This window comes from Corvus kubaryi, unplaced genomic scaffold (genome assembly GCF_017639235.1).
Source record: "Corvus kubaryi isolate FWS band 111438036 unplaced genomic scaffold, C.kubaryi_AGA036_p1.0 37341, whole genome shotgun sequence".
Classification (NCBI taxonomy): domain Eukaryota; kingdom Metazoa; phylum Chordata; class Aves; order Passeriformes; family Corvidae; genus Corvus; species Corvus kubaryi.
In genome coordinates this window covers 10,060,345-10,086,118 of record NW_024581112.1, presented here as the reverse complement: position 1 = coordinate 10,086,118, position 25,774 = coordinate 10,060,345, and the positions used below count along the sequence as shown (strand labels likewise).

The 25,774-nt window shown below is 42.7% G+C and overlaps 1 protein-coding gene across 11 annotated transcripts in view; it reads right to left on the bottom strand.

Annotated features, from left to right (window-relative positions):
* The window catches only part of ST3GAL6 (ST3 beta-galactoside alpha-2,3-sialyltransferase 6), a 42,829-nt gene extending 17,279 nt beyond the window's left edge, over positions 1-25,550 (bottom strand). For 2 of the 11 annotated variants that reach the window (XM_042031134.1, XM_042031144.1), the window contains exons 1-6: positions 24,621-24,837; positions 5,840-5,939; positions 5,016-5,096; positions 3,674-3,751; positions 1,454-1,557; positions 332-395 (exon numbers count right to left, since the gene is read on the bottom strand). In XM_042031134.1, the coding sequence (XP_041887068.1) occupies positions 332-395; positions 1,454-1,557; positions 3,674-3,751; positions 5,016-5,096; positions 5,840-5,939; positions 24,621-24,696 (503 nt within the window). In that variant the 5' untranslated portion in view covers positions 24,697-24,837. Of the gene's footprint in view, positions 1-331; positions 396-1,453; positions 1,558-3,673; positions 3,752-5,015; positions 5,097-5,839; positions 5,940-6,146; positions 6,366-7,725; positions 8,650-8,685; positions 8,727-24,128; positions 24,257-24,620; positions 24,838-24,931; positions 25,017-25,453 lie in introns of those variants that run through there. The other 9 variants (XM_042031139.1, XM_042031141.1, XM_042031140.1 and 6 more) reach the window with 9 other exon arrangements.
* Between the last annotated feature and the right edge of the window lie 224 nt (positions 25,551-25,774).

Sequence of the window (25,774 nt, the reverse complement as noted above, 5' to 3'; positions counted from 1 at the left end):
GAGGAGATCACATTCAATCCGAGTGTAAAAGATACTACAGGAAGATGGGACTGCATTCAGCTGGCAAATTTCTAACACACTTCTAAAAGGATATCTCTAAGTGGAAGCTCCCTCAGAGAATAATTTTTCTTGCACGCTGGTGCTACGTAAGTGTAAAACCAAGCCTACTTAAACCTTGCAATCAGCTACACACAGCTTGGACCCCGCCAATCTGATCCGTGTCCTGACTAACTTGAGTGTATTCAGGATAATCCTGCAGACATTCCTTTTCAGGTAAGTACAAATATTAAAAATGCAACTAGCAGAAACAGCAGCAAATAAACCATCTCACCTGTCGTCTTCATTGGAAAGGCCACAGTTCTGCAGTCTCGAAAGCGCTAAACGAAAAAATTGCTCTAGAAAGAAAATATAAACAAGATTAATAAAAACATCCAGTATTTGCCAATACAAAAGTAAGTGTGTCACCCTGACAACAGTATTTTTACACACAGTAGTTTATATGCACTGTGCATAAAAGCCTCCAAGTAAGAACACTCAGAATTCAGGGCCACAGATCAACTAATGATGCTGAAGAAATTCAGATTTATCAGAGCTCCTCTCTGAGTTTTTTCTGCCTCAAAATAGAAAACAGCCTGAGATTTGTATTAAAAAAAAAACCAACAAAACTTAGTTACAGTAAGTAAGAACTGGAAGAATTTTCAAGACCTACATCCTAACTGACTTTGTTTTTTCTTCTACCCACCTTCAGCTGACACAAGAGGGTTCCTACATAGCCAGGGACAGTAACAGTATTACGGATCTTGGGAGAAGACATCAATCCAGCCTGTGACAAAGCTGGACAGAGGCACATTCCCAGCCCAACCCTGGTGGACAGGCTCCTGCTGGACACTCAATTTGCCTCGGAGGAGAAATCAACTCATTCCCAAATGTAGTTTTCCTCAATGTAATCCCAAAAGTGCAGGAAAATGCACCATCCCTGTTACCACTGATGGAGGGCAAATCAGAAGTCTAAAGGCCAGACTAGGAAGATGCACTGTTCAGTGTTAAAAACTCTGAAATTGGGACTTCACAACGCTTTCCAAAAGGGTGGCTAAAGCCCTTAGGGTGTTCGGCCCTATTTACTCTGCCCTGACCAACACTGGCAGTGGCAACGAGCCAGCAAACCCTTTGCACAGGTCCAGCAACCAGGCAGTGTCATCAATTCCCCCCTGCAGCTCCTGTGACACCTTCCCTGGCAGGAGTAGCCCGCTCAGTGTCGTGCTTTAGCCCCAGATGGCAAATAAGTAACACACAGCCAGTCACTCTCCACCCCTTGACAGGGAGGAGAAGCAGAAAAAGGTAAAATTTGCATGGAAAAGGAAAGAAAGAGGGGAATAAAATCCAAGAGATTCAGGTGGCTTTACAAGCCATTTAGGTATTTCTGTTTAAAATAAGGTACATGGGAAACACAAACCTGCTCTCTTTATTCCGTAAGGTAGTTCAAACTTATTGCTCCCTTGGAACTCTGCCACTCTGATAAAATCATTAGCGCACAGGAACGGGTATATTTTGTCAACACTGATGAAGGAAAAAGGGAAGAAGTTTCAAAAATCCAAATGATATACCTGCATAAGCTAGTAAGTCATGCAACTGCTTTGTAAAAAGCTCTTTTTATCCTACTATTACAATTTTTATCATATTATCATCCATTTTTAAAAGAAGAAAATCCATGAACACAGTGAAAGCAAGCAGATGATGGAAGAGGGGAAGACCTTGTAACAGAAAATACAGGCAAAGAGTGAGGCAAAAAGACTTGTCTATTAGTGCAATTTATATAGACTTATTAGAATTGTCATTACAATTGTGTGACTGAAAGCTTACACCACAAGACCACATATTTAAGAGAATACATAACCCAGGAAGACAGTGAATAACTTCAGGTTTGAAAAGTACATTATACAGGTAGCAAGGAAAGTTAAGAGTTATTATTGTACATGGCAATTTAATAAACAAGAACAGGATTTGAAGCAAGGTGTTTTAAATCGAAAATACCATCTCCTGATTTGAGCTGCTCTCCTATTCCAAACAAGTGGCACTATATGACTGTGTTGACATCAGTAAGTTGTTGGGGGCAACACAGGTAAATCCATGCAGCAAAAAAGTATGGAGTTCTGATGTCCACACTACATGCATCTTGGGTATTTTATATTCTGGACTAACCCTAGTAGGGTCCCACCCCTAAGCAGCTGCAGCACATGGGCTGTGCTCCTGCAGTGCATCTTCTGGCTTAAGCAGATGTCTGAAAGAATCCCAGTGTATTCGCACCAGGGCCACCCTGGGATGAGAAGCACGGCATGTGGGGATCACAAGGTGGTTTGCCTCAAAAGCACATTCTTCCTGCAAACTAGAACATGATGGCATGATCCCTTTTAAGTGTCAAGCTAAAAAGGTCACTTCTTTTGTCAAAAAACAGGAAGCACAGAAAAGGGATCTCTCATAGCAGGGAAGGGACTCTTACTGCCTTAGTGCCAAGTCCAGAAAAATGAGTGAACAGCAGACACAAACATGTCACATGCTACCATGCCCTTGGCTTCACCTTTGAATTAACTATGCACACACTCAGTGTACTCGCTGACTTTGTCATGATCCTGCATATTAGGTCTTAGATTAAAATGTTAACACAGAAGTATACAGTCACCAGAAAACCTAATGTTAATCATAAAACGCCCCAGTCAGCACATGCCTTGCTTGTTAAGAATATTAATAGCTGTTAAGAAAACCTTCTCTTTCAGTTTCCCAAATCAAATTCCTCATTCTTTAAGCTCTATGTATTCAGAACATACTAACAGTAAAAAGGGAAAAAACCCCAAACAACAAGACACTACAGCCCACACACCGAGAAATGTGCAATAGCTTAACTAAGCAAGACCAGCTAGCTTTGAGACATGATGCACTAAATACCCACATTAAATTTATTACCTTGCTTTGCTGTTCAGAAGCAGCTGGTAAGCTTAGACATAATAAATAATTTACCTACTGAGAAGAGATTCTTAATTCTAGCTCTTCCAGCTCTAGTTCCTTTCAAATAAGTAATTCTGTGAGGTTAGAAATCCTTTCAACCTCCCCAGGCTATAACCAAAGTGCACAGAACAGATCTTCAGCTCATGCAAACTGTCTCTATAAAGAAGCTACACAAAGGTGTGAGACTCTGTCCTAGCTGTGCACGTACTTTCTTCTTGCTGTGTACCTCTGAGTCCGCTCCTGCCCCTTTGCTGAACACCAGAGCTACCCTGCTGCACCCAACACACAGACAGCTTGGGCACAATCCATGGGCAAGGGAATCAGGACCACCTCACTGGACCAAGAGCTAACCAAAACTCAAAGACTACAAGTCTGCTTTGGGAGGCACAGAGTTAATATGCTTCCACGTGCTTTAAAACCTGCAACAGCACTAAAATTATAGCCATGCTTTTTAATATACAAAAAGTACCAGGGGAAAAAAAGAAGCCATGGTGTCTTAAGAAGTCTTAAGAAGTCTTAAGACTTCTTCAGCCAGGACCTGGCCTAATCTTTCCAAGCTTTCTCAGGGTGCTACTCAACATTTGCTTCAAAATGTGTAAATAGCCCAGTTCTACCTCAATCAGCACAGCCTTTCCTTCCCCTCCCTGCCCCCCAACTCCCACAGAAGACCCACCCCAGTAAAGATTCAAATGCTGGTTTCAGGAGACAAGTGTCCAACGTATTCCTCCTCTCCACAGCTGTAGGTGGCAGCCTGCAAAAAAAGAATTTCAAATAAATAGCAAAACCAGGAATGGGTAGCATAAACAAGGTAGGGACACTTGGACAAATCAATCAGTAAAAGCTGATTACTGAGTTAAGATCACACCAATATTTCATTACTCCCTGCCTCTGTGTTACAAAGATGAAACTTTCTTATTGCAGGACAATTACTTTTACTAGTAAAGGCTTGTATCTCTCACTGCTGCTCCAAGAGGGCTGTGACCTCCCTTGCTCAGCAAGTATCAAAGCAGGCTTAATCAGAAGTGAGAACTCAGGCCCACCTCCAGAAAAGCAAGACTCCTGGGCTCAATCACCCCTGCAGCCATTCCACATGGCATCCCCATCGCTCTCAGGGAGGAGACAAGAGTCTTGTTTGGAGAAGGAAATAGGGCACTTTAAGGAAAATGAGATTCTTTGGGGATAAGTCATTCCTCTCATAATAAGGCTAAGACCTGCACTTCTAAGCACATCCCCGACTTGGGAGATTTAGCCCAATTAATCACAAATATGAAGCCCAGAAGGAAAGGTAAAGTTCAGTGCAAGCAACACGTGCCTCTGGGTTGCATTAAAAACAGAAGAATGAAATCACCACATTAGAACCACAAGCCAAAGAGACCATTAAGGTTAATTGATTTTTGGAACCTCAAGTTGTTATGTGAGTACTGACACTGAGAAAGCACCCTGTGAAATCTGTCAGCTGGCCACCTTGTTGCTTTCCAGAATCAGCCTCACAGATGACATTTTGCAGGACAGCTTCAGAGAGAAGAGAGGTCTGCTTTCAAGTTTCAGCATAGGTGCTCATTAGTCCCACAAATCTAAGGAAGTCACAAGCACAAGAGCTGCCTATACATGCACTTGAACATGGCAAGTGAAACACACCTCTGGTTTAGTAAGTTTTAAGCACTGAAGTTGCCCTCCAAGCTGTGCTAACTTTATTCAGGTATAACTCAGAATTGCATGGATTTGAAAATTTTAAGCCAATGTCCTTCCAACAATTCACTGCTTGTTACAGACAGTTATTGGAAATGGCCATAAACATTAAACAAACACTGGAAACATGACATGGACAAATTCCTTTCTGACAGACAGCTTACCACTGTGTTCATAACAGGAACAGCCACTGGACACAGTCGTACAATTGAACAGGGAGCCTATGGACAAAGGCTACATATTTTAGCCTCAATCCCTCCCACCTGTCCAAAAACAAAACAAACCAAACCAACCCCATCACAAAAATACTCAACTGCTGAACTTACTGATTGTAACTGATTGTAACTCCACTAGTCACATAGGAAGGAGAAGCCCTCACAGAGGAAGTCTGTCCATAAAAGCTAATCCTGCAAAAAGGGAAATGTCACACAACATTGTGGTTTTCTGTAAAGAGAAACCACAACAGAAAGCTATTTGTATCATTTGCATACTATAAACAAGATAAAAGGAGCACATTAACCACTACTTTTAAAAACTATCACTTATCTTCATAATGCTCTGGTCAGTCCTGGTCACAGCTGTGCGAAGACCAATGGAAACTCAACTTCTTCAAGTAAGTGCCCTGAATTTTAGGTCCCAAGCCACTTGTCCTGTGAGCCTGGAGACAGTGAAGGCTCACTGCCCTCAAGGGCTGCTGCTAGGCCTCAACAAATTTCAGCTTTTCAAAAGGTGTTCCCTGCACCTGCAGTTATTCCCATGTGTGGAGAAGGCCTCTCTCACGTCACTTATCAGACATTTAATGGAACAACTAACACTAAACCTACATGGGGTGGAGGGAGATGTGGACACCTAATTTCTGCATTTCATGTATCTCCTCACCTGAACTGAGGTCCTGACCTCTCCATACAACCAGGCTAAAATTAATTACTATGTTTGAAAGTGACACAAGAGAACAGGTGACAGGACAGAACGATCATATTGATTCCCTCAGAGTACCAACAAACCCCAACCACAAAACACACACACAGAGTAGTAATCACTTATGATGATTACTAGTAAACACTTATGGAGCAACACAAGAACTCAGAGCCACATCTCTCATACAGCCAATGAGGTGCCTGCACTCTAAATGAACGAACCATCACCATACCAGTAGAGGTTATTTCTCCACAGATTTCCATGCAGGATACCATACATAACAGCAGCAGCCAGGATAAAAACCAGGAGAATTCGTTTCATGACTGATAAACCTGAAATACAAGAAAAACAAAACAAGAAACTGAAATGCAAGATGAATTAATACATGAACTTTTTCTAAAGCATCTGGAAACCTACACAAGAAAAGTTATTGTTATTACAGCCATTCTCTACCACCACAAGTCTGGCAGGTGATCGCTCCACTTTGGATTCTCACACAAAGACCCAGTGTCAGGAGATGAATGCTGCTTTGCACTTACCATGTGTGTGTACTCTGCACAGAAGCACGGGTTCATTCTAGGTTCTCTCTGAAGACATCTCAGAGTAGAACTCTCTTCTGTCCACTGGCAGCCCAAAGAAACCAGCTGGCCTTTATAGGTACCTGTGCTTCTCCTGTTCCTTGTGCCACACACTATCAGTTTCCGTAATTACACAGTTAAACAAGCACTGGCACAGCGCAGGACGCAGATAGGCTGATGCTGATGAAACAGAACAGGGTATGAGCTGTCACAAATTTCTACTAATTTTTTTAGGATTGCTGAATGTTCTTAAAAGTCCAGTTTTGACATTTAAAGATGCACTGAAACTATTTGCTTATGCCTGCACAGTCTTCAGCTCCTGACACAAGCCAAACTTCATTGCTCAAGCAACAGAAAAATGTTATTTTCACACATTACAAAGTGAGGAAGAAAAGTTAAGACCCCATCTGTTGAATTTGTGAAGCTATAGAAAAACATCAGAGAAAGTGTTCATTTTTCAAATAGAGTTTGCACCTCATTGCACAGTCTAGTGAAAGAAAAACAGAGAAATATCAGGAACTCACGTATCTGGCAAGACAGACTGAAGGAAAATCAAGTCCTGTATTGCTCACATCTTACACAGTGAGCAGCCTTTTCAGTAGCTATGAATGAACTGTTGTTGGTTAATCTTGTGAAAGTCCAAAATAGCCATTCCAGCCACATGTTACTGTGGAAATTTACTTGAGAGGTACAGCCTTCTAGTATTTCACTTCTCCCCCATCATGGGAAGCAGGGTCAAAGCACACAATGCATATATACACCTACTTGCCTATCTGTATTTTAAAGTGAACTGAACAAACAGCTGTCCAGCAAAACAAGCCATATCCAAACATACTACTTCATTTTCCAAGAGGAGAACCTTGGCCTCTATGGCTTGTTTTTACACCTTTTTAATTTTCTTTTTTTTAAAGTCCATGTTGCTTTTTAGTCTTTAGAGTTGCTGTTACTTTAACTAGCTCTAAGGCAAGAAAACTCAAGGTGGCTATAGTCCAAGTGATTTACAGCAATATGCTTTATGCTAGTAATATCCTAATAACTCATTTTGAAGGCCAAGAAACTACTAGAGAGCCATTTTGTTATTAGAAATTGAAAACCAAATTGCTGCCACTCACATTTCTGTGAGTGGTACCCAACAGTGTCACCACTACTTGAGTGCAACAACCCACTACTTCCTTATTCTTTTCCACTCATATCTTTCACCAGAATTGTAGCATTAGAGTGGTTTTAAAACAGTATCTACCAGTAACAAAGTCATGCAATGAACCAGGTAGAATCTATCAACCTGAAGTATCCTACAGGCTATCCTGCTCTGTTTTGGAAGAAATACTTCATAAGCTGCAGCTGTTGCAATTCCAATCTTTCAACCCTCTTTGGGAAGTAGCACTGCCTCCCTTCAGCTCCAATTCCCCTGACTCTACTTGAAGGGTCACTGCAACTTAGTCTAGACAGTCACTCCCAACTTCTAGAGCAATCTCTTAAGTTTTTGCAGTAATTCAGTGAGAGTCTTTCCCTAAAACTGCAAAAATAGAGGAAAACTCACCTACTGGGCTCAGTCAAGTGTCATTAACAGCAACTGGCTCATAATCTGGAGTGCCATCACAAGACACATACAGGACAACTGAGGGATCAGGCCCAGCAGCATAGGTTTATGAAAGGCAGGTCCAGCTTGACCAGCCTGATCTCCTTGTATGACAGGGTGCCCTACACAGAGGATGAGGGAAAAGCTGTGTATGGTATGTTGTATACAGAGTCCTTAGTAAAGCCTTAGACAGTATTTCCCACAGCATTCTCCTGGAGAAACTGGCTGCTCGTGGTTTGGATGGGTGTGCTCTCCACTGGGTAAAAAGCTGGCTGGCCGAGCCCAAGCAGGGTAGGGAACAAAGTTAAATCCAACTGGCAGCCAGTCAGTAGTGGGGTTCCCAGGCCTCAGCCTTAATGAATATTTTTAAAGAAAAGATATGGTCTGGACAAGGGGATTGAGTGCACATTGTCAGTTTGCAGGTAACACCAAGTTGAGTGGGAATGCTGATCTGCTGGAGGGCAGGAAGGCTCTGCAGAAGGATCTGGACAGGCTGGATCAATGTGCCAAGGCCAGGTGGAGGAGGTTTAACAAGGCCAAGTTGAACCCCTCTGTCTGGGTCACAACAACCTCATTCAGCACCACAGGCTGGGGGCAGAGTGGCTAGAAAGCTGCCTGGCAGAAAAGAACCTGGGAGTGCTGGTCAGCATTGGAAGAACTTGAACCAGTGTGTGCCCACATGACCAAGAAAGCCAATGGCATCCTGGCCTGGATCAGCAAGAGTGTGGCCAGCGAAATGAGGGAAGAGATCACTCCTCTGTTCTCAGGAGTAGTGAGGTTGCACCTTGAACCCTGTGCCCAGTTTTGGGCCCTGGAGAAGACAGAGACTGAGATGCTGGAGCGAGTCCAGAGAAGGGCAAAGCTGGTGAAGTGTCTGGAAAAGAAGCAGCTCAGTGGAGACCTTATCACGCTCCACATTACCTGAAATGAGGTTGTAGCAAGGTGGGGGTCGGTCTCTTCTCCCAGGCAACAAGTGACAGGACAAGAGGAAACAGCCAACAGCCTCAAGTTGCAACAAGGGATGTTTAGGTTAGGTATTAGGAAAAAAATTTTCTGAAAGGGTTGTCAAGTACTGGAACGGAACAGTCTGCCCAGGGAAGTGGTTGAGTCACCATCTCTGAAGGTATTTAAAAGATGTCTAATGTGGCACTTGAGGACAATGTTTGAGTGGTGGATCTGGCAGTGCAGGGCTAATGGTTGGACTCCATGATCTTTTCCAAACTAAGAGATGCTCTTACTTACTTGAAAAACACACTGCACTCTGTAGTAGTTTCTCCCTTTCACTATTAGTATTTTTTACCCCCTCCTGCTTTGAAAAGGTTTGCCAAAACATCCCACTAAAGTGAAACATCCCACTGAAGTGTTTATCTTTACTCCCTAATTCAATCAATGCAAACTTCAGTTAAACAGAACATAACAAACCAGCTCTTCAGATAAAGTAGCTAAATTAGCGACTGATTAAATTGCTGATTTTGCTGACTTCCACGTAAGAAAACCTTGCTGAAGAGTCAGACCAAGCTACAAAACAGAGAAAAGACAAGACAAAGAAAAGCAGCGCATAAAGGATCTACTAAAACCCAAAACCATTATTCATAACAGTATTATTCACAGAAGAGAAAAAAAACCTGTTCCACTTGCAAAGTATTTGCAAAGATATTCATACAGTCTGGAAAAAAAAATCATTGAAACAAGAGAACAGAAGTCAGCATCATTCTTCAAACAGGATCATAAGAGACCTGTAACAACTTCCAGTGCTTTATGTAGGACACTCAGCCTGGCACACATGTGATAATGGGTCCACCCCATCTCCAAACAACCCATCATTAAGAGCGTACCTAACTTGGCCTTTAGAAACATAAAATGGTCTTTAATTATGTGTCTTCTCACCATCCCATCCCCCAGTGCCTGGCTTCATTCCGTGTTTGAGAGAAAGTACTGTAGCCAAGAAAGTCTTCACTAAGAAGAATGTCTTTCTTAGTCTGGTTTAGTAAACAGAACCATTGCCTTGTTTACAGAAGAAATTATTCTGGGTGCATTTTTAATGGTGACAGCATCTTCCAGCTCTTCCTTCCTATTTTAAAACAGCTGAGCATTGTAGAAAGTTAATCAAAGGAAAACAAACTCCTACTATGCAAATATTGCACTAGAAAATTCCCACAGTAAGAGATGCAAAAAAATAGGGAATTGAGAAGGCACAGTTCAGGTGGAAAACAGCAGTTCCGTTCTAGTTTATTTACTTCAACACAAGAGCCAGCATATTGATTTAAGCCCATCAACCCAAGTGACAGAGGCCATGGTTCCCTCCCTTAGGTCAATGTTAGTGAGAGTTAAGCAAAACAAGGAAGACAAACTGGAATGCAATTATTCAGTTTCCTCCACTTTCTGAAAGTCCTACAGTGATCTATCTACACAATGAAAGGAACAAGGAACCCAGTATGACCGTGCCTTATGATCATGGTGACAGCTGGTCAATTTTCTGACAGCAAGCAATGGGATGCATAAGTGCTGCAAAAAACTGATGGGCATTTTTTAACAGTAATCTAAGCTAACTTCTGTGGGTCAGCTTCCTACCTCTCCCAGAGAAGAGAGTTACAATTAGAATTAGACAAGATTGACTCTGTTATGGTACTAAGAAGACCTGAGAGATCAGCCTGCATCTCCTATTGACAGACAGATGCCCCTAAGCTCCCATGAACCCACCAGAAAGACTCATTTGGGTATATGATCTATTAACTATGTAAGACCTGAGGCTAATATTTTCTTCCCTTGGTGGAAGCAGGGAACCCCCATCCTTGACAGAGGCACGATCATTCCTTACAATTAGTCTTTATTCTAGTACAGTGTGGTATAAGCCACTATCCCAGAGCCTCTGTTTATCTTCCAACTTACACATTCAGTTGATGCAGTCCTGCCACAGAATAAACCCTGCAGGAATCTACAGCTGTTGGACTGAGCAATCAAATGACCACACTACCATCATCTTTCCTTCATGATGCTTGTAAGCCTTCCTTCTTTTCTTCCTTAAAAATTAGTAGTGTTAATAGCACAATGCAGGAAGCTTTTACATGCGTCCTACTTATTTTGTGAAGTACCTTTCACTACTACTGAAGCAGAGTTAATAAATATTTAACTATAAAGTGGTTACTACTAAATTAAATACTACGCAGCTTAAAACAGTCTCATCTCCATAAACTGTCACAAGACGATGTTAAGTTCTTTGCTGCTGCCATTAAGTGACAGCCTGAAAATTTCAGCTCATTGAGACCTCAGATTCCTATCCCTTGTAGTTGTGGGGGAGGAAGTGAACTTGAAAATATGCTTTGAGCAGACCTTGAAATTTAAAGGGACAGCAGAAAAAGCACGTAAAAGCCTAATAAAGGTTTAAAAAGAAACATCAGGATTTTTAAGATGTAGTCAATATTTTGTGGGTTTACGCTTGTGACCACCAGTCCTGCAGCACTGCTTCCTTTTGGTCAGGATGTAGCATGTGCCTGGTGAAACAACCATGCAGCAAGACGGTAATTGAGGAAGAAGTTTTCACATCATCATCTTTCTCAAGCTGTCAAAATGTGAGCACGTTATGGCACAAATATGTATGTATTTCTTCTGCCTAACCTAAATACTATTCACCATTCACTTTTCCAGTTCTTGCTTTAAGTATGTGCATTATTTCATTGTTCATTAATTCTCCCCCTCTTCAGGAAGGGAATGCTGCAGAGAGACTACATCAAAGCGCTGCTGCACAGTCTAAGAGGCACTGAAGTGGCTGAGTCAGTCTAACACCATCCCTCATTCCCATGCACCTGAAATTCTCATCATTTCCAATGTTCTTTTCGATTTTAGTTTAAGAAACTTTTGTCCTCAGAAATATTGTTTAAGCGAGAGGTATTGGGTTATCCTTGCAAAATGGCTCAGAATTAAAACTAATTTTCTAACTCTCCAACAACTTGGACTTGGTTTTGAAGTTGTATATTTAACATCATCAGAATTGGAAAAGATTCTTGTTAACCTCTCCTGCCCCACACCAAACCAAAGCAGTTATTCCTGTTCCTGAAAACCTGTACAAATCATGACACTAAAAAAACCTAAGGTTTTACTGTATCAAAATGTCACTAAGATCTTCCAGCATCACACCACACATATACATAGCTGCTGCTAAAGCTATTCCCTGCACTGGAAGATAAGACACTTTCTGCCCTTATCTCTTCCAACAACATGGGTATAAGCAGTAGAGGAACAACTTGCTGACTGTGACAACTGATGCCTTCTTCCTCTCCAAGAGCACACCAAACTACCCATTTCACTTCCATAGTATGCAGGTAATTGGAAAAAAAAAAAATATTCTCTTTCCCCAAACACAACTTCTCTCTGTTAAAGAAAGTTTCCAGTGTTTCCCCTATCATTTCCTCTTTGTCCAAATACAGCAAGCCTGAAAAGAAACAGCAAGATAACCTTTTCTCCAAGTACCCAACAGCAAGCAATGATGTCCAGTAGATATGGTATCACAGCAGCAGAGGTGCTCAATAGATTTAGTCAATCTTTGCTCTTTATCAGCTCCTACAGCCAGAACTGTAGCCTCTGTTGACATTAATTTACTGTGGAGACAGAGACTAGAGCTGTGCCCATCTTTAACCTTGTGCAGTATTTCAGGACAGGCTGCAATAGATAGGTTTTAGGGCCTAAGTGCTTGTCTCCCTTCCCTTCACCATCCTGCTAATGGTGAAACATATTCTGTACCCCAAGAGACAGCAATACATTTATTACTTTGTGGACAATTCAGGATTCCTTTATTCCATTTCTGTCTTTCAATAATGGACACTGGTATTTCGTTCTTCAGTGCATAACTGCCCGTTGGGCCAAGGAAAAGGAAAAAGCGACTTAATTGGTATTTTTCACTTATGATCACTATTTCAGTTTGCTTTTGTACCGAGTCTACAAGACCTCTGCATCACTTTCCCTCTTGTGTGGCACTGCAGATGTATTTACAATCTCAGCAACTCTTCCCACACAAGCATATCCTTTGGCTAAAGGATACTGATGAAGATTTCAAGTACAGTTCAATCTACTGTACTTTCATCTCCTCTAATACTAATTTACCTAGACAGCATATCTGGTAGAAGAGGAAGGTTAGCTCCCTTCCCAAAGGCTGCAGGCAGGCCCAGGAACAAACACAGATCGTCTCTGTGTTTTGGGCACAACAGACAATACAGCACCCACAGCTCTCCAAACCTTGTCTCCAGCCCCACATATTCTGACCTCATCAGATCAAACAAGATTGAAAAAACACAAGCTTGTAGCCTTCCAAGACAACATGTCATCAACACAGAGGGTTTGGCAAAAGCTGCAAAAGGCCTGCATGTCCTGATTTACAGTCTCATCACCATGCTCAGACTCCCTTGTTCTTACTGCACTAGATAAGGTATCATCTGTTCAGTGGTGTAACTCCCTTTTCACTCCTGTTCCCTCCCTCTGCCTGAGAACCTAGAAGCTTTTATATGTACCCCACAGTGGGGGCAGAATCAGAAAGAAATTAGAGGCTGCACGCACTCATCAGCCTGTTTCTTGGAGAGCAAAATGGCACATGGACAAGCCTAAGTCAAGTTACAAGCTTTTTAAAACTTACTGAAACAGGCCCCAGTTTGGGTGCAAAAAAAACCCAAAAAAAGCTGTGATCCTGTTCTCTGAGGTACCACAATCAATTAAGTGCACTGTTTCACAGAGATATCACTTTTGGGCCTACTGATGCAAAATTTCACGTCACTTCTAACTGACATGAAATACCAGCTCCACAGATGAAAAACAGAAGCACGAAGTATCAACCAGTGAGTGCATCCTGCCAGAAAATCCGGGTGAGCAAAACACAAGGGAGCACGGGCATTAGGTACCACTGAAACGGCCCTCGAGGAAGAGCAGTATTGAGTGAACTGTCGGAGGCTGAGTTCTTCAGCCCTGCTGAGAGGCAGAACGTCACCACCAGCTTGGGGCTATCACAGGGTTGCTATGCCACCCTTGAGATCCAAGCTAGTATTTTGGCTGATTAGCACAGCGCAATGTGGATCCCTGGCACCAGCTCAAGGTGACAGCAGGCTCCATGGCATGGTGCAGACACACAATTAGAACTGCAAGCACAAAAAAGAGATAACTGGATTGATATTTTTCATCTGGTAAGTGCTGTTTTTAATTATTTTTCCCCTCCAAGATAGAAAACAATATTCTTTCATGTTGCAAGATGGCTTAGGACTCATTCCAATAATGGACACACAGTTAAACACTGCTAACTTAAGCTTAAAAGTCAGCCCTGGATAGACCCAAATCCAACTTGTGCCTTTGAGGGGAAGGAGAATAATAACTACCGGATTCTTATCTAACTGGTGCTTTTTAAGTATCACAGACTTCCAGAAACATTGCCTATAATTACAATCAAGAGCAAAGTCCACAGCCTCATCTTGCCTGCTTTTGTGCCTTGAGATGAGGGAGAACAAGAAAGAAGGAACAGACATTTCCATACACTTTCCCTGTCCTGACCACCTACAGCCCTCCCATCAACACACTTCACTTCTTTTCCCTCCTTCTTCCTCCTGTGTACTTGGAACACAGGCGAGCCGTTTCTGTCATGGCCAGCAGCCACAGAGAAGCAGGGGAGTACACAAACAATTATTTGGGGTTTGCTCAAAAGCTAACCTCTGCATGCAAAGTCAAACACAAGTATGAGCTGGAGCACAGACAGCTCTGCTTCCTCAACTCCCAAAGCTTTAACCAAGCGTAACAAATCCAGCTCTAACTGTATCTTAAAAAAATATATATCAAACCCCCACACGCAGTCAGTAATACAACCTTAGCTGACAGAATATTTCCTAGCCCTCTTACATTCTCCCAGATTAACCTTTAAAGCTTTAGCCAGCCTAAGCTAGGTTGCTATTTATATATTACGCATCATAGGTGTCTGTATAATACATGAAAGAACAAAGGCAGAGAATGGGTGCTATAAATCCATGCAGCTCCTCCTGCAAGATGTGGTGACGGCACTGTTCCTTCCCAGTCTCTTTCCCTTTCTCCTTCAGCTCTTTTTCCAGAAGGGACTGGAATATAAACAAGCCATGCAATATGTTCTGGGGGTCAGAGTTCAGGTCATTTTCTTCTCATACTTTGACTTGTACAACTGAAAGGTTTCAGTCAACTTGAGCTGCTCTTCCTGCAAGGAATAGAGCATTGCAATTTTGAGTTGTTTTGCTTCTTCACCTCCTTTTAAGAAAACCAAGACCACACAAATACTACACAACGCTTGAAAAAACAGAAGATTATTAATAGAAAGATATGCAACCCAGTACTACATCAGTTACTCATTCACACCACTGTTCTTTGTCCACAAGTGCCTGCGGAATCAAAGGATTGAGGTCAAACAAGCAATCCTTCTTAGGTTTCCCAGAGAGGAAAAAAAATGGAAAAAAGTGGAAGGAGAAATGGCTGGAAAAAGGTGAATTAGTCAGGTTTCAAAACAGTTCAGTTACATACCATATCCGGCTCGCCATTTTTCCTCCAGGAACTATGATCAATCTAAACAAATAAAGGTCCAACCAGAAAATTTGATCTATATTTATTATATGTGCACACTCACTACAGCATTAAGTTCACCTTAAAACAAGGCACACTTTGTTTTCTGACAATGCCTAGGATATCCAAAACACCCTGGCTGACTTGGAGCTAGTGATTTAACCACAGCTCTCACTAAAACAGCTTGAATTATAAAACTAAATCTACCAGTCAGGGGCGGGGAATATCATCACTAGGTTAAAATAAATCCCCCTCCCAAAATCCAAGAAAGCAAAACACATACAAAAAACACAACCCCAAAGCCCACTCACAAGCAAAATTAAGGCTCTCAAGGACAGAGGGAACAACATGGTGGGCTTTTTGTTGCCTTTTTTCCCCGAAGGATAACAGAGGGCCGATTTACTAGCTTCACTACCAGCACCTGAAGAATTAAATGCTCCCCATCTACACTGACAATAAATCCCAAGTAGATCAGACTATTTTCTCACCTCACTTTAAGAGTATAAATCCTGATCCATACTGGTGTCAGAATCTGCCCCTATATAGAAACAGGTGCTTTTTGTATGACTAGTTTTCACAGTAACATTTGTAAACCCCAGTCATGATAAATTTCAAATGCACTAAGACTGCCATCATCAGATGGCACAGCTTTTTACTGTAATTTTTATTGTCCATATTTTACCATATTTTAGAAAGGAACAGGTTACATTACACTGGTTTGTGTTGATTAAGAGGTCCAGAAAATAGGTGTTAACATGCACCTGGCCAGCATACAAAACTGAACAGTTAAATTTTCATTTAAATAACATGCCAAGTATTTCTGTAGTCAGAGCCCCAAACACAGTATGTTTCTTCATTTTTGCTGTGCTGCCTCAACTGCCAAAGGGAAAAAACCCCCCAAAAAACCAGAACCTTCCCCTCCCCCTGCAAAAAACCCTAAATCCCCAGCTGTTTGTGATGCAATTTACCCCAATAGCAAATCCTGCAAGTCAATCTGCTGCAATGCATCTGTGCAGACGAGAGCTCTGGGATTCTCAGGAATGCAGCAAAACAAGTAAGTGAAAAGTGTAAAGCCAAATTAATTCAGGGAGGGAAGAAAATGGAGATAAGTGGTAGCACTTACCCCACACTACTACAAAATCCTGGAAGCTTCTCACAGCAGGGATCCTGCCAACTCAGGAGAAATCTGCAGGACACCAGCAGTTTGAGCAGCTTCTCTGATAACGTTAATGCCTTACATTTCCCAGTGCTCCCAATGAATGCATTCATGTTGCCTTTGGATCATGATAATTAATCAGAACACAAAACTTCAGTGCTAACTACCATCAGAAAACTAATCCCAAACTGACAATGCCAAACTGGAAAAGCTTGAATATTGTAAGCATTAAGACTATTTTCACAAGCCTTCTTTATACACAGCTTTGTTTTCTTAGCACTAAAGCTCAAATACATTATTTACAATAACAACAAAACCACCCATAAGAAAAGCTCTAATGAGCAGCTTCATAATCGTGAAAATACTTTGTGGACATAGAATGTTACAGAACTCACAAAGAACTGTTGTACAGTTTGCATCAGAGCCTGTATCTGATCCCCTAAAGGCTTTTAATGCTTTGTTTTGTTTCTTAAATGTGAAAGCAAAAACTACCACATAGAATGTACCATCAGTGCATATCCTGAGGACTGAGAAGCTACAAGATACACAGCACTGTAGAAAAATGTAGTCCTGTAAAACATTTAACAGTGTGAAGTCCTGGCATCTTGTCTGAATGGGAAAGGTTACCAGTGAGTCTACTTGCATTTAAACGTAAAAAAAAATAAAAAAAGATAAATTGTTCCTAAGGTAGTGAGCTTCCCAAGCAGAACAAAGATGAAAATGTATCTGAGTTCAGCATTTAGAGTATCAGTCATTGCGTTTCCTTAAACAAAACTCGAATCAAATTCATAATAAAAACAAAGAACAAAGGAGCAGGCTAAACAACATAAAACCAGAACTGGAATTCTTCACAGAGCAACTGTTAGTTGCTGTTAACAGAATTCAGCTCCTTGCAGAAAAGTGTGCACATGTCCATTTATGTACTTCTGTGTATTCAGAGCAACAAAATGGTACTAGAATAGTCTGTATTGCAGTGAGAACTTTTAATGGGCATCCATCTTATAGTGCAGTTCAAAGTCCTGAATTATGCACTTCAGTTTTCCTACCTATACAAGAGGAAAGCTAATTATATCTGATGGTAATCTTCAACTGCCATCTGTCTCGGAGGAAAGCTGCCTACATTAGTCACTACAGCATGCTGGGAAAGCTTATATGTTTTTCTCAGTGCTACACAGAGACACCCATTTAGAGGACCTTCAGACCTCAATCCTCACTCACTGAAGTTTAAACACAACCCATTTCCTCCCCAAAACTGAAAACTGATGTATTGCTTCCTTTTCTCTCTTTTTTTTTTTCCCATTGAAAAAGACAGTCACGCTGAAAACTGAAGGGAATCAAAGGTGCCTGTCACCCCACCCACGCATCTTCTTTGCCGGTCTCGAGAGCAAGGAGGCACAAAGGCAGCCAGGCAGGAAACTGAGGGCAGGCTGCACACACAGCCTGGTCTCTGCTAGAGCAATGGCTTCACACCGTACCTTCTCCTGGATATCACAGCTCCCTCTGCCAGTTTGTTTTGCTCTTTTACAATCCAAGTCTGGTTTGCTGTAGGTGAAACAGCGTCTGTTTTTGCTGTTCAATTCTGTTTCACCAGTCCTTAAATGCAAAATGAAGACGAGTATCTTCAGGACTGTAGTATCTTTAAACAGATTAACTATCCTCCCTTACCTGATCTTTTCTGAGCATTGGACATGCTCAGGGCTGCATGTGAGACCATCTCCTCTGATGACAAGCGAGTAAAAGTCTGGAAAGATAGTGCTCACCTCCCTGTGAGATCACATCAGGGCAATAGATTTCGTGGCACAGATCTGCTCTCCCATAACCACACTGGCCCATGCTGCACCAGGGATAAAACATAAAGTCTAGTATGTCCTTCAGCATAAAACCTGAAGTCCTCTAGAGCAAAATACACTGCACCTGCTGTGTTGCCTACTGACATCTTTTCTTGCTACCCTGACCACGCTAAATACAGCTCAGCCTCCAGCATCACCATGTCCTATCAGATTGCTGTTCATGCCAAAGCCAATGCAGAACTCCATTAGAGCATGAAATGCCATACAGTAAAAGGCTTTTTGTTCTGTTCTATCGCATGTGTTCTCAGCATGAAATGAGATTTATGTAACCATACCCTGTATGTGTGCATGCATGCCCTTTCCTTCCTTCCCTATAGAACTTTTGAACCCCTTTGGCTGATTTCAGTCAAATGTGAGAGATTAGGAACTTAATGTGTTTGAGACCTGCACAAGTTTTGCAAAAATAAACACCCAGCTGAGTAGAACAAAGAAACTCTATACATTCATTTTTCATTAAGCATCAGAAAGTACATACAACAAAAAGAGATCAAAAACCTGGTTTCATTGTATCTTGTCACACAACTGTGTGGTAGAGCCTCCAGCCATTGAGGGAAAAAAAGTGCTCAAATTTTGAAATGCCTTGCACAAACATGTAAGTGTCCAAATTTTCCAAAAGAGTTGTATGAAGTTCAACATTTTAGGTATCTTTTTCAACCACTTAACAGGTAGTGTTTGCTGACTTCAGTCACCCAGCTTCAAAAAGCCACTTGAACACTAACCAGTATTTATTATAGGTAATGTTCTCTGTGAAAACTGAAGAATGAGCTATTTTATTTCACTTTACATTTCTTTCTGCAAAGCTCTGAACAACATCTTCAATTTAGGTTAGAAATCTTCAACACAAAACCTACAGCTGCAGGCTAAGCCATCTAAGAACCAATGTCCCAAGCTGAAAACAAATTATTAGCACAGAAGAATGAAAATAACTATTCCATTTAAACTGTTTCAATTAAAATGAAGTAGCAGTATTTCCTTAACATGTACTGCAGGAAAAGGCAGTCACTCTTGAGAAACTGTACAAATGGTATGTACACTAACCAGCATTTTAATCATCCGGCTACTCAAAAGCCAGTTTACACACCTGACCTGTGCTCCACAGCACAAGGTGAGCAATGAAGGCACAAGAAACACTCTTGTGTCAGACCAGTGTCCAGCTAGCCCAGTTCTGTCTCCAGCAGTGACAGCAGGAGATGATTATTTAGGGACAGCATTTCATGGACATTCTGTGTTTCATTCCCCTTGTCCACACGTTCCCGCACATCTCAACTTTCTGAGAATGGAAAATTAAAACTGCCATGCGTCGTTATAAAACTGGGATGGGGTGAAGGACAGGCTTATAGAGCACTTCAGTTTCTCAGCTGAGACAAGTGTCATCCTGCCTTATTAAAAACTGAAAAGTATTTGGGAAAGCAAAGCTAGCCGTAGTTGTAACAGTTTCCTTCGGGGGGGAAACAAAAAAATCAAACCCGGGCTTCTGTCAAACATAAAATGAGAAGGCAATAACTCGTCTACAGAAGGGGCATGATCCAAACTAGCTACCACACGCCAGCAAGCCTTGTGCACATTCAGCAATCTGGACAAATCCTAACTTGTTTCCATGCTTCACCTAGTGGATTTAATATTATGGCTCCATTTAATCTTGTGCAAATGTTGTGTTCAAACAAACCTTACAACCTATCTCCCATCTACACCACTAACCTCCTCCTGGTCTCAGTCCCACACATCAACTTCAGACTACCCAAAGCACTGCAGAGATAGAGATGATGTTTCCTGGGTGCTCAGATGTGACAGTGGTGGATGATAAGAGACTGGCAGGTTCCATAGCTTCAAAGAACCAGGAAACTCTTCAAAGAAACCTATTTTAAATGCCAAATGATGAACAAGGTTTCATTCAGCAACAGCTCCTGGGCAGCAAACATATTCCTGTCTCTTCACTGCAGTGAGAAAAACCCACAGGTTCTTCCCTTGCATTATGCTTGGGTGCTTGTATGCCCCTGTTACCAAACAGGTCATTTCCCCCCCAAACATCACTGTGTCGGCAAAAAACTGTCAGCACCCACCTCCATAAATTACCTGCCCAGGAGGGAGCTATGGTAACCTACAATTACATGAGAGAAAAAAGAAATATATGGCAAAACCACAACTTCGATTTCTTTCTTACCCTAAGAAAAGGAGTTCTCCTCTCATTCCACGTGATGCAATTTATATTTTATACATACACACACATTCTGTATTGATTATTAAATGGCCATCACATTTCCTATGCCTACCTCTGCTAAGGCTCTAGATAAGCTCATGCCCCTCACACCATTCTCATTTCACTGCTGGCCTCAGGACTCTGAGGAGCAGGGAAAACAAGCAGTGTCTGGATACCATTGCAATGCAAATGTCAGTCTGCAGATCCAGTCTAACAAAGAACTTTTCTAGCTCTGCAGCAGCTGATCTTTATTTGTCTCTGAGCTGTGATCACAACAAGGGCTAAAAACTTCTTTTAAAAGTGAGTTGAAGAGTCTGTGGAAATCTAAGACTGCTAACCACACACCTCATTAATCTAAGTTTCCTACTGGGTAGTGGCCCAAAAGAAAGCAATACTGCAGCTCGTGAAATGGAAACTTGCACTGTAAATCAACAGATGTTAAGAGCTTCAGTGATTAAGACAGACCTTCATTTCACTCCTGCCTGCTCTTAAAACCAGTTCCTAGATTACTCCATGCCAGCCCTCGTAACAGGAGGGAGGATCAACTGGCTCTGTAGGTTTTCCAGCCTTCCCTTCCCAGTCATAGCAAGTGGAGGGTATTCGACTTTTTTACCTCACTCTTCCTGGCTCCCCATTTACACCTAGAATGTAAAAAACAGCTCTGGCACACCATACTCCCATTTTAGTGTTGCTGCCAGGGTTGGGAGCAGAGGTAACCGAACAGCTCCACACAAACTTTGGGTATTATCTGGGGACACTCATAATTTGCTCCCTCTGTGACAGTGCTGTAAAGAGTCTTCCACATGGTATACCAAGGCTGCACTTTTGCCTTTGAGAGCAAAGAACAACCAATCTGGAAGGCCGAAGAGCCAATCCACCTAAGCAAAATGAACTTAAAAAGGACATGGTATTTTAGAATGATAGGTACAGAACACAGCAAGAAGCACTGCTGCAGAGTATTTAATCACATTCTGTACCTGCATTTTCTCAGTCCATTCTTCAAAAGGTGGTGACACTGCATGTGACCCACATGATCCCTATTTTTCCTTCACAGCCCACACTAGCTAAGACTGCTCATCACTTTTCAACCTTTCTGTACAAATATCTGCTACTGATATCAGTGATTAATACACTAAACTTCAAAGTGAGAGCTGTTAAAAGGTGATTTCTAAAGAAAACAACAGCTTGCATACCCTGTTTTCCTGCAGACATCAATACACATCAAATCAAGAAAACCTGAGATTTTAGGCTCTTCTGTAGGAGGATAAAAGAAAGATTTAATGCTTTAAGAAATTCACACAACCAATAATATGTAGCTTTATTTTCATTTCCCTTGAAGGCTGTGAATAGATACAGAAGCAACCGTATGTCCCACAGCAGAAACAGAAGAAACTGGATTAAAGGGGAAGTTCAGGAGGGTTTTATTCTGCTACAAAGCTGCAGTATTTTGAGTCAATAGACAGTAAAAAATAGACTCTGAAAAAGGAAAAAATTCTGTATACTCAGTTACCCCATATTATTTATTAGCTTTTCTATGAGGTTAGAGAAATTCATGAATGAATTATTCAAATGAATGACAAATTACATGTCATAAGCTTGAAAAACTAAACTCCTCAACACAGTGCACACTTCAACTGATTTAGTTAATGCACTGCAAACATCTATAGGGAAAGTTTTCCATAAAAAAAAATGTATTTCAAGTAGTCTTCAGCCCATTCCTAAAATGCATTTAACTACGGAGCCATAGCAAAGTACCTCACATCATACACAACGCAAAAATCACCATTTATGTTTGTAAGTAAAATAATGTTAATGTACAAAGACAAACAAAGCAAAATCCTGTGCTACAGTTCAAGCAATACTGTGGAGGAAAAAAAAGCAACACCCAAACAAAACCAAGAGCCTTTCCTCAAAAGCCCCTTTGAGTCAATGGTACAGACAACCTCACGGAGACTCATGGTGGTCTCACAAGCTTTATCTTCAAATGCTTCATTTGATTGCATCCTCTTCTAGGTCAATGTACTTGAATCAACACCCAGGAGCATATGAAGCAACACACAAGAAGAAAACATAAACCTACTTTGGCTGATTTGTGGTTAAGTTTTCCAAACCTGCGTTGGGAAGACAAACCAAATCTTTACCAAGAGACGCTAATCACAGCATGCCCAGAAACTAACAAAGAGAACAAGCCCAAGATGAAAGTGCTAATGGCACAACGAAGCTATCATAACAGCTTCTATGCAAAAATAAACACCTAAGGAAGCAAGCAATCACTGAAAATCTTCTAAGACTGCCTCTGCTTGTAAGCTATCAAAGTCTCGAGAAGGAGGTGAAGGAGAAGCATCTCAAGCACTTCCTGCTGCAAAGGAGGCCTGTCACCACATCACCTGCTGTACTTCCCTCCTCAGTGAGGCAACCTCCCCGTGTAATTGCTAAAGCCATTATTTAGCAGCACACAGAGTACATACCAACAACCACCTTGGTCTAGCCAAAACACTGTAACTCATCTATTTCCCCACCTCTTTATAACTTAGGACTCAGGTACTGGTGATCTTTCTGTCAGCTTTCAGGTTTTAGTGTCCCTACTGAACACTCTGCAGCTGCTCCCGTGGGCATATCCCCAACTGGTAACTCCTTCCACAGAGAACTTTTCCTCCTACCTTTGAACAGGGACAGATAAGGACACTAGGCAACTCATGAGCCTCAGGGGATGATTCATATATCCCACAAAGCAGAAGTCTTCTAAAGCCAATATGACCCTTAGGGAGATCTGAGACTTCACCACCTTTAATTCTGCTACTTTACTAACAGCCATAAGCCTGAAGAGTAACTTAATGGACTGCTTCAGTTCAGCAGACACAGATGAGCTAAAGAAGCAGGTATGCATCAAGCTGGGGAAAAAAGGTAAGTACGTTTATTTATGTCAAATAAAAACCAAAGATCCAGCTGGTGTAATCTTACATGTGGAAGGAAACTTACTTTAGTTTCAAAAATATCACTTCTGAGACCTAGTCAGACAAGAGCACTGCATGTCGATGGGTAGGAAACCCAGTTCCATGCACATTTCCTTTTCCTTCAACACCTCTCCGAATTTAGTTCGGTTTAGGAGTGACCAGTCTAGTACCATGGCAGTCTCCACAACACAGATTTTACATACATTTTTTATCTGTAACACTTTCACACGCTTCAGCTGAAAACGGAAGTGTTTCAGCAGGTTAAAACAAGTGATCTCATCCCACCACCAAGTTCATTCTTTCCTTAATAATTCTGCAACCACACTACATGATAAACAACTCAGTAAAACGTGCGTGAAGAGACAAAAATTGAAGAAAGCTGGATAGAAAGTTTCAGCTGGGTAACAACACAACAGACACAAATCTCAGTAGATCAGCCGCTCAATCTCCCTGGAAATTTTAACTTGGGAAAGGACAGCAGGACTGATCTCACAGCTTGCTCTAACTAAAATAGAAACACCACCCCCACTGCCAAATAATAATCCAGGTAGTTAACAACAAAAAAGAAAAGGCAGCGGACATAAAACTTCCAGCGTTTGTTCCTTTCCTAAAATGCAAATAAGGGATTTGCATAGCTTAAGGCAGAGTCTACCCACTGAGCCATTGTTCCTTCCCTGGAGCCTTCGGCATTTGCAAGGGGCAGTTCCCTTTCGGTACCCTGGCTAGAAGCAATCCCTTATCCAAACCTGCCTGACCGGCAGCCATGGCAAAACGGTGGGATTTCTCGACCGAAGGAATTTAGCAGAAGCCACGAACCTCCACTCTTATTTTACTTACGAGCCGCCGTCGGCTCCGCCGGGAGGGTCCCCCTGCGCGGGGCTGTCCTGCCCGCATGAGCCCACCCTCCCGGAGCCGTGCTCTGCCCACCCCCGGAGCACCGGGCCCCGCCACCCCCTATCCCCCCGCTCCCGCGCTCTCCTCCCGCCGGCGCGCCCGCCGCGACTCACCGCCTGCGGCGGGCCCCGGCCGGCGAGCGGGGCTGCTCCGGGAAGCCCGGGGGAGGCGGGAGGCTCCCGCGCCCACCAGGAGCAGCCAGGGATATTCGGGCGGCCCCTTCCGTCCCTGACGGCCGCCCCGGAGCCGCCTACCTGTGTGTGCGGAGTAGCCCGGCCGCCCGCTGGACCCTCCCGCGCTCCCCGCCGGGGGCAACACCCGACCCCGCATGCGGAGCCGGGCAACGCCTCAGCCCGGCCTCTCTCCCGGTCCCCAGCGCCAGCCGCCGGCCTGCGGCATCAGGCGCATCCAAGCGCCGCCGGGAAGGCGGGGGGCGGCGGCACTTCGGTTTCTGTCGGGCTCATCCCCACCGGGAACCAGCTCCTGGCTACGCCGCCGTGTTAAGATTTTTTTCCCGTAAAGTTCCCAGGAATCTGTGGGAAAGGTCTGGGACGTCTCATCTCACCAGCTCTCAAAACCGATTAGAATTGTGCTCTCTTAAAAGGAGGCTTGTAGAGGCAGGGTCCATCCCGCTGGAAATTCAGTTTAATTCCTTGAATGCTTTCACCGAGGAACACGCTGATGTATTGAAATAGCCAACTGTGCCTTTCAATACGCAGTAATTTACATTGAATAATAACAACGTTGTTGGCAGCTGCTGCCATCAGCATCCACCTGAAGGAGATTTTAATATTGAAGGCATGCATACAGACTCTAAATGAGCTTAAAGCTAGAAGCTTTCCCGTCTGAAATGACGCGAGAAGATCAAGGAACGGTTAAGGTTGGAAAAGACCCCGAGATCCGTCGTGCCCAGCCATGGAACGTCTCCCGACAATCGTCACATGTCCCGCGGCAGAGACGCCGGCAAACTCGGGAAGAAGCACTTCCAGCGCACCCAGTCCCATGGGTTCAGACACAATTCACAAGATCCTCTCAGCCTGTGCAAGGGTTTAAAGCTATACTTGACAAAGCAGGGGTGTTCACTTACCGGTTGTCAACAGAGCAGCCTTTTTTATGTTTAAATCATCCCAGAGAAGAGGACAGAACTCGTTGCGTCTGCTCAGGGCCGCCCAGGCTGTTGCTGCAGCCTCTGGCAATTCCAGCCCGGTTCCCGCATGGTGGTGCTTACGACAGGGTTCAAGAGGAGGGCTTGTTCAGCTGAGCCCCATCTGCAAGAGAAAACGTAGGAGGAAGCACGTTGTCTGTTTAGACAGAAATGTTGTTTAGCGCAAGCCTGCTGAAATTCCTCCTCCATTTATACCAAAGCCTACCAGGGGGAGGAGAGACTCACGTAAAGAAAGATAAAGCA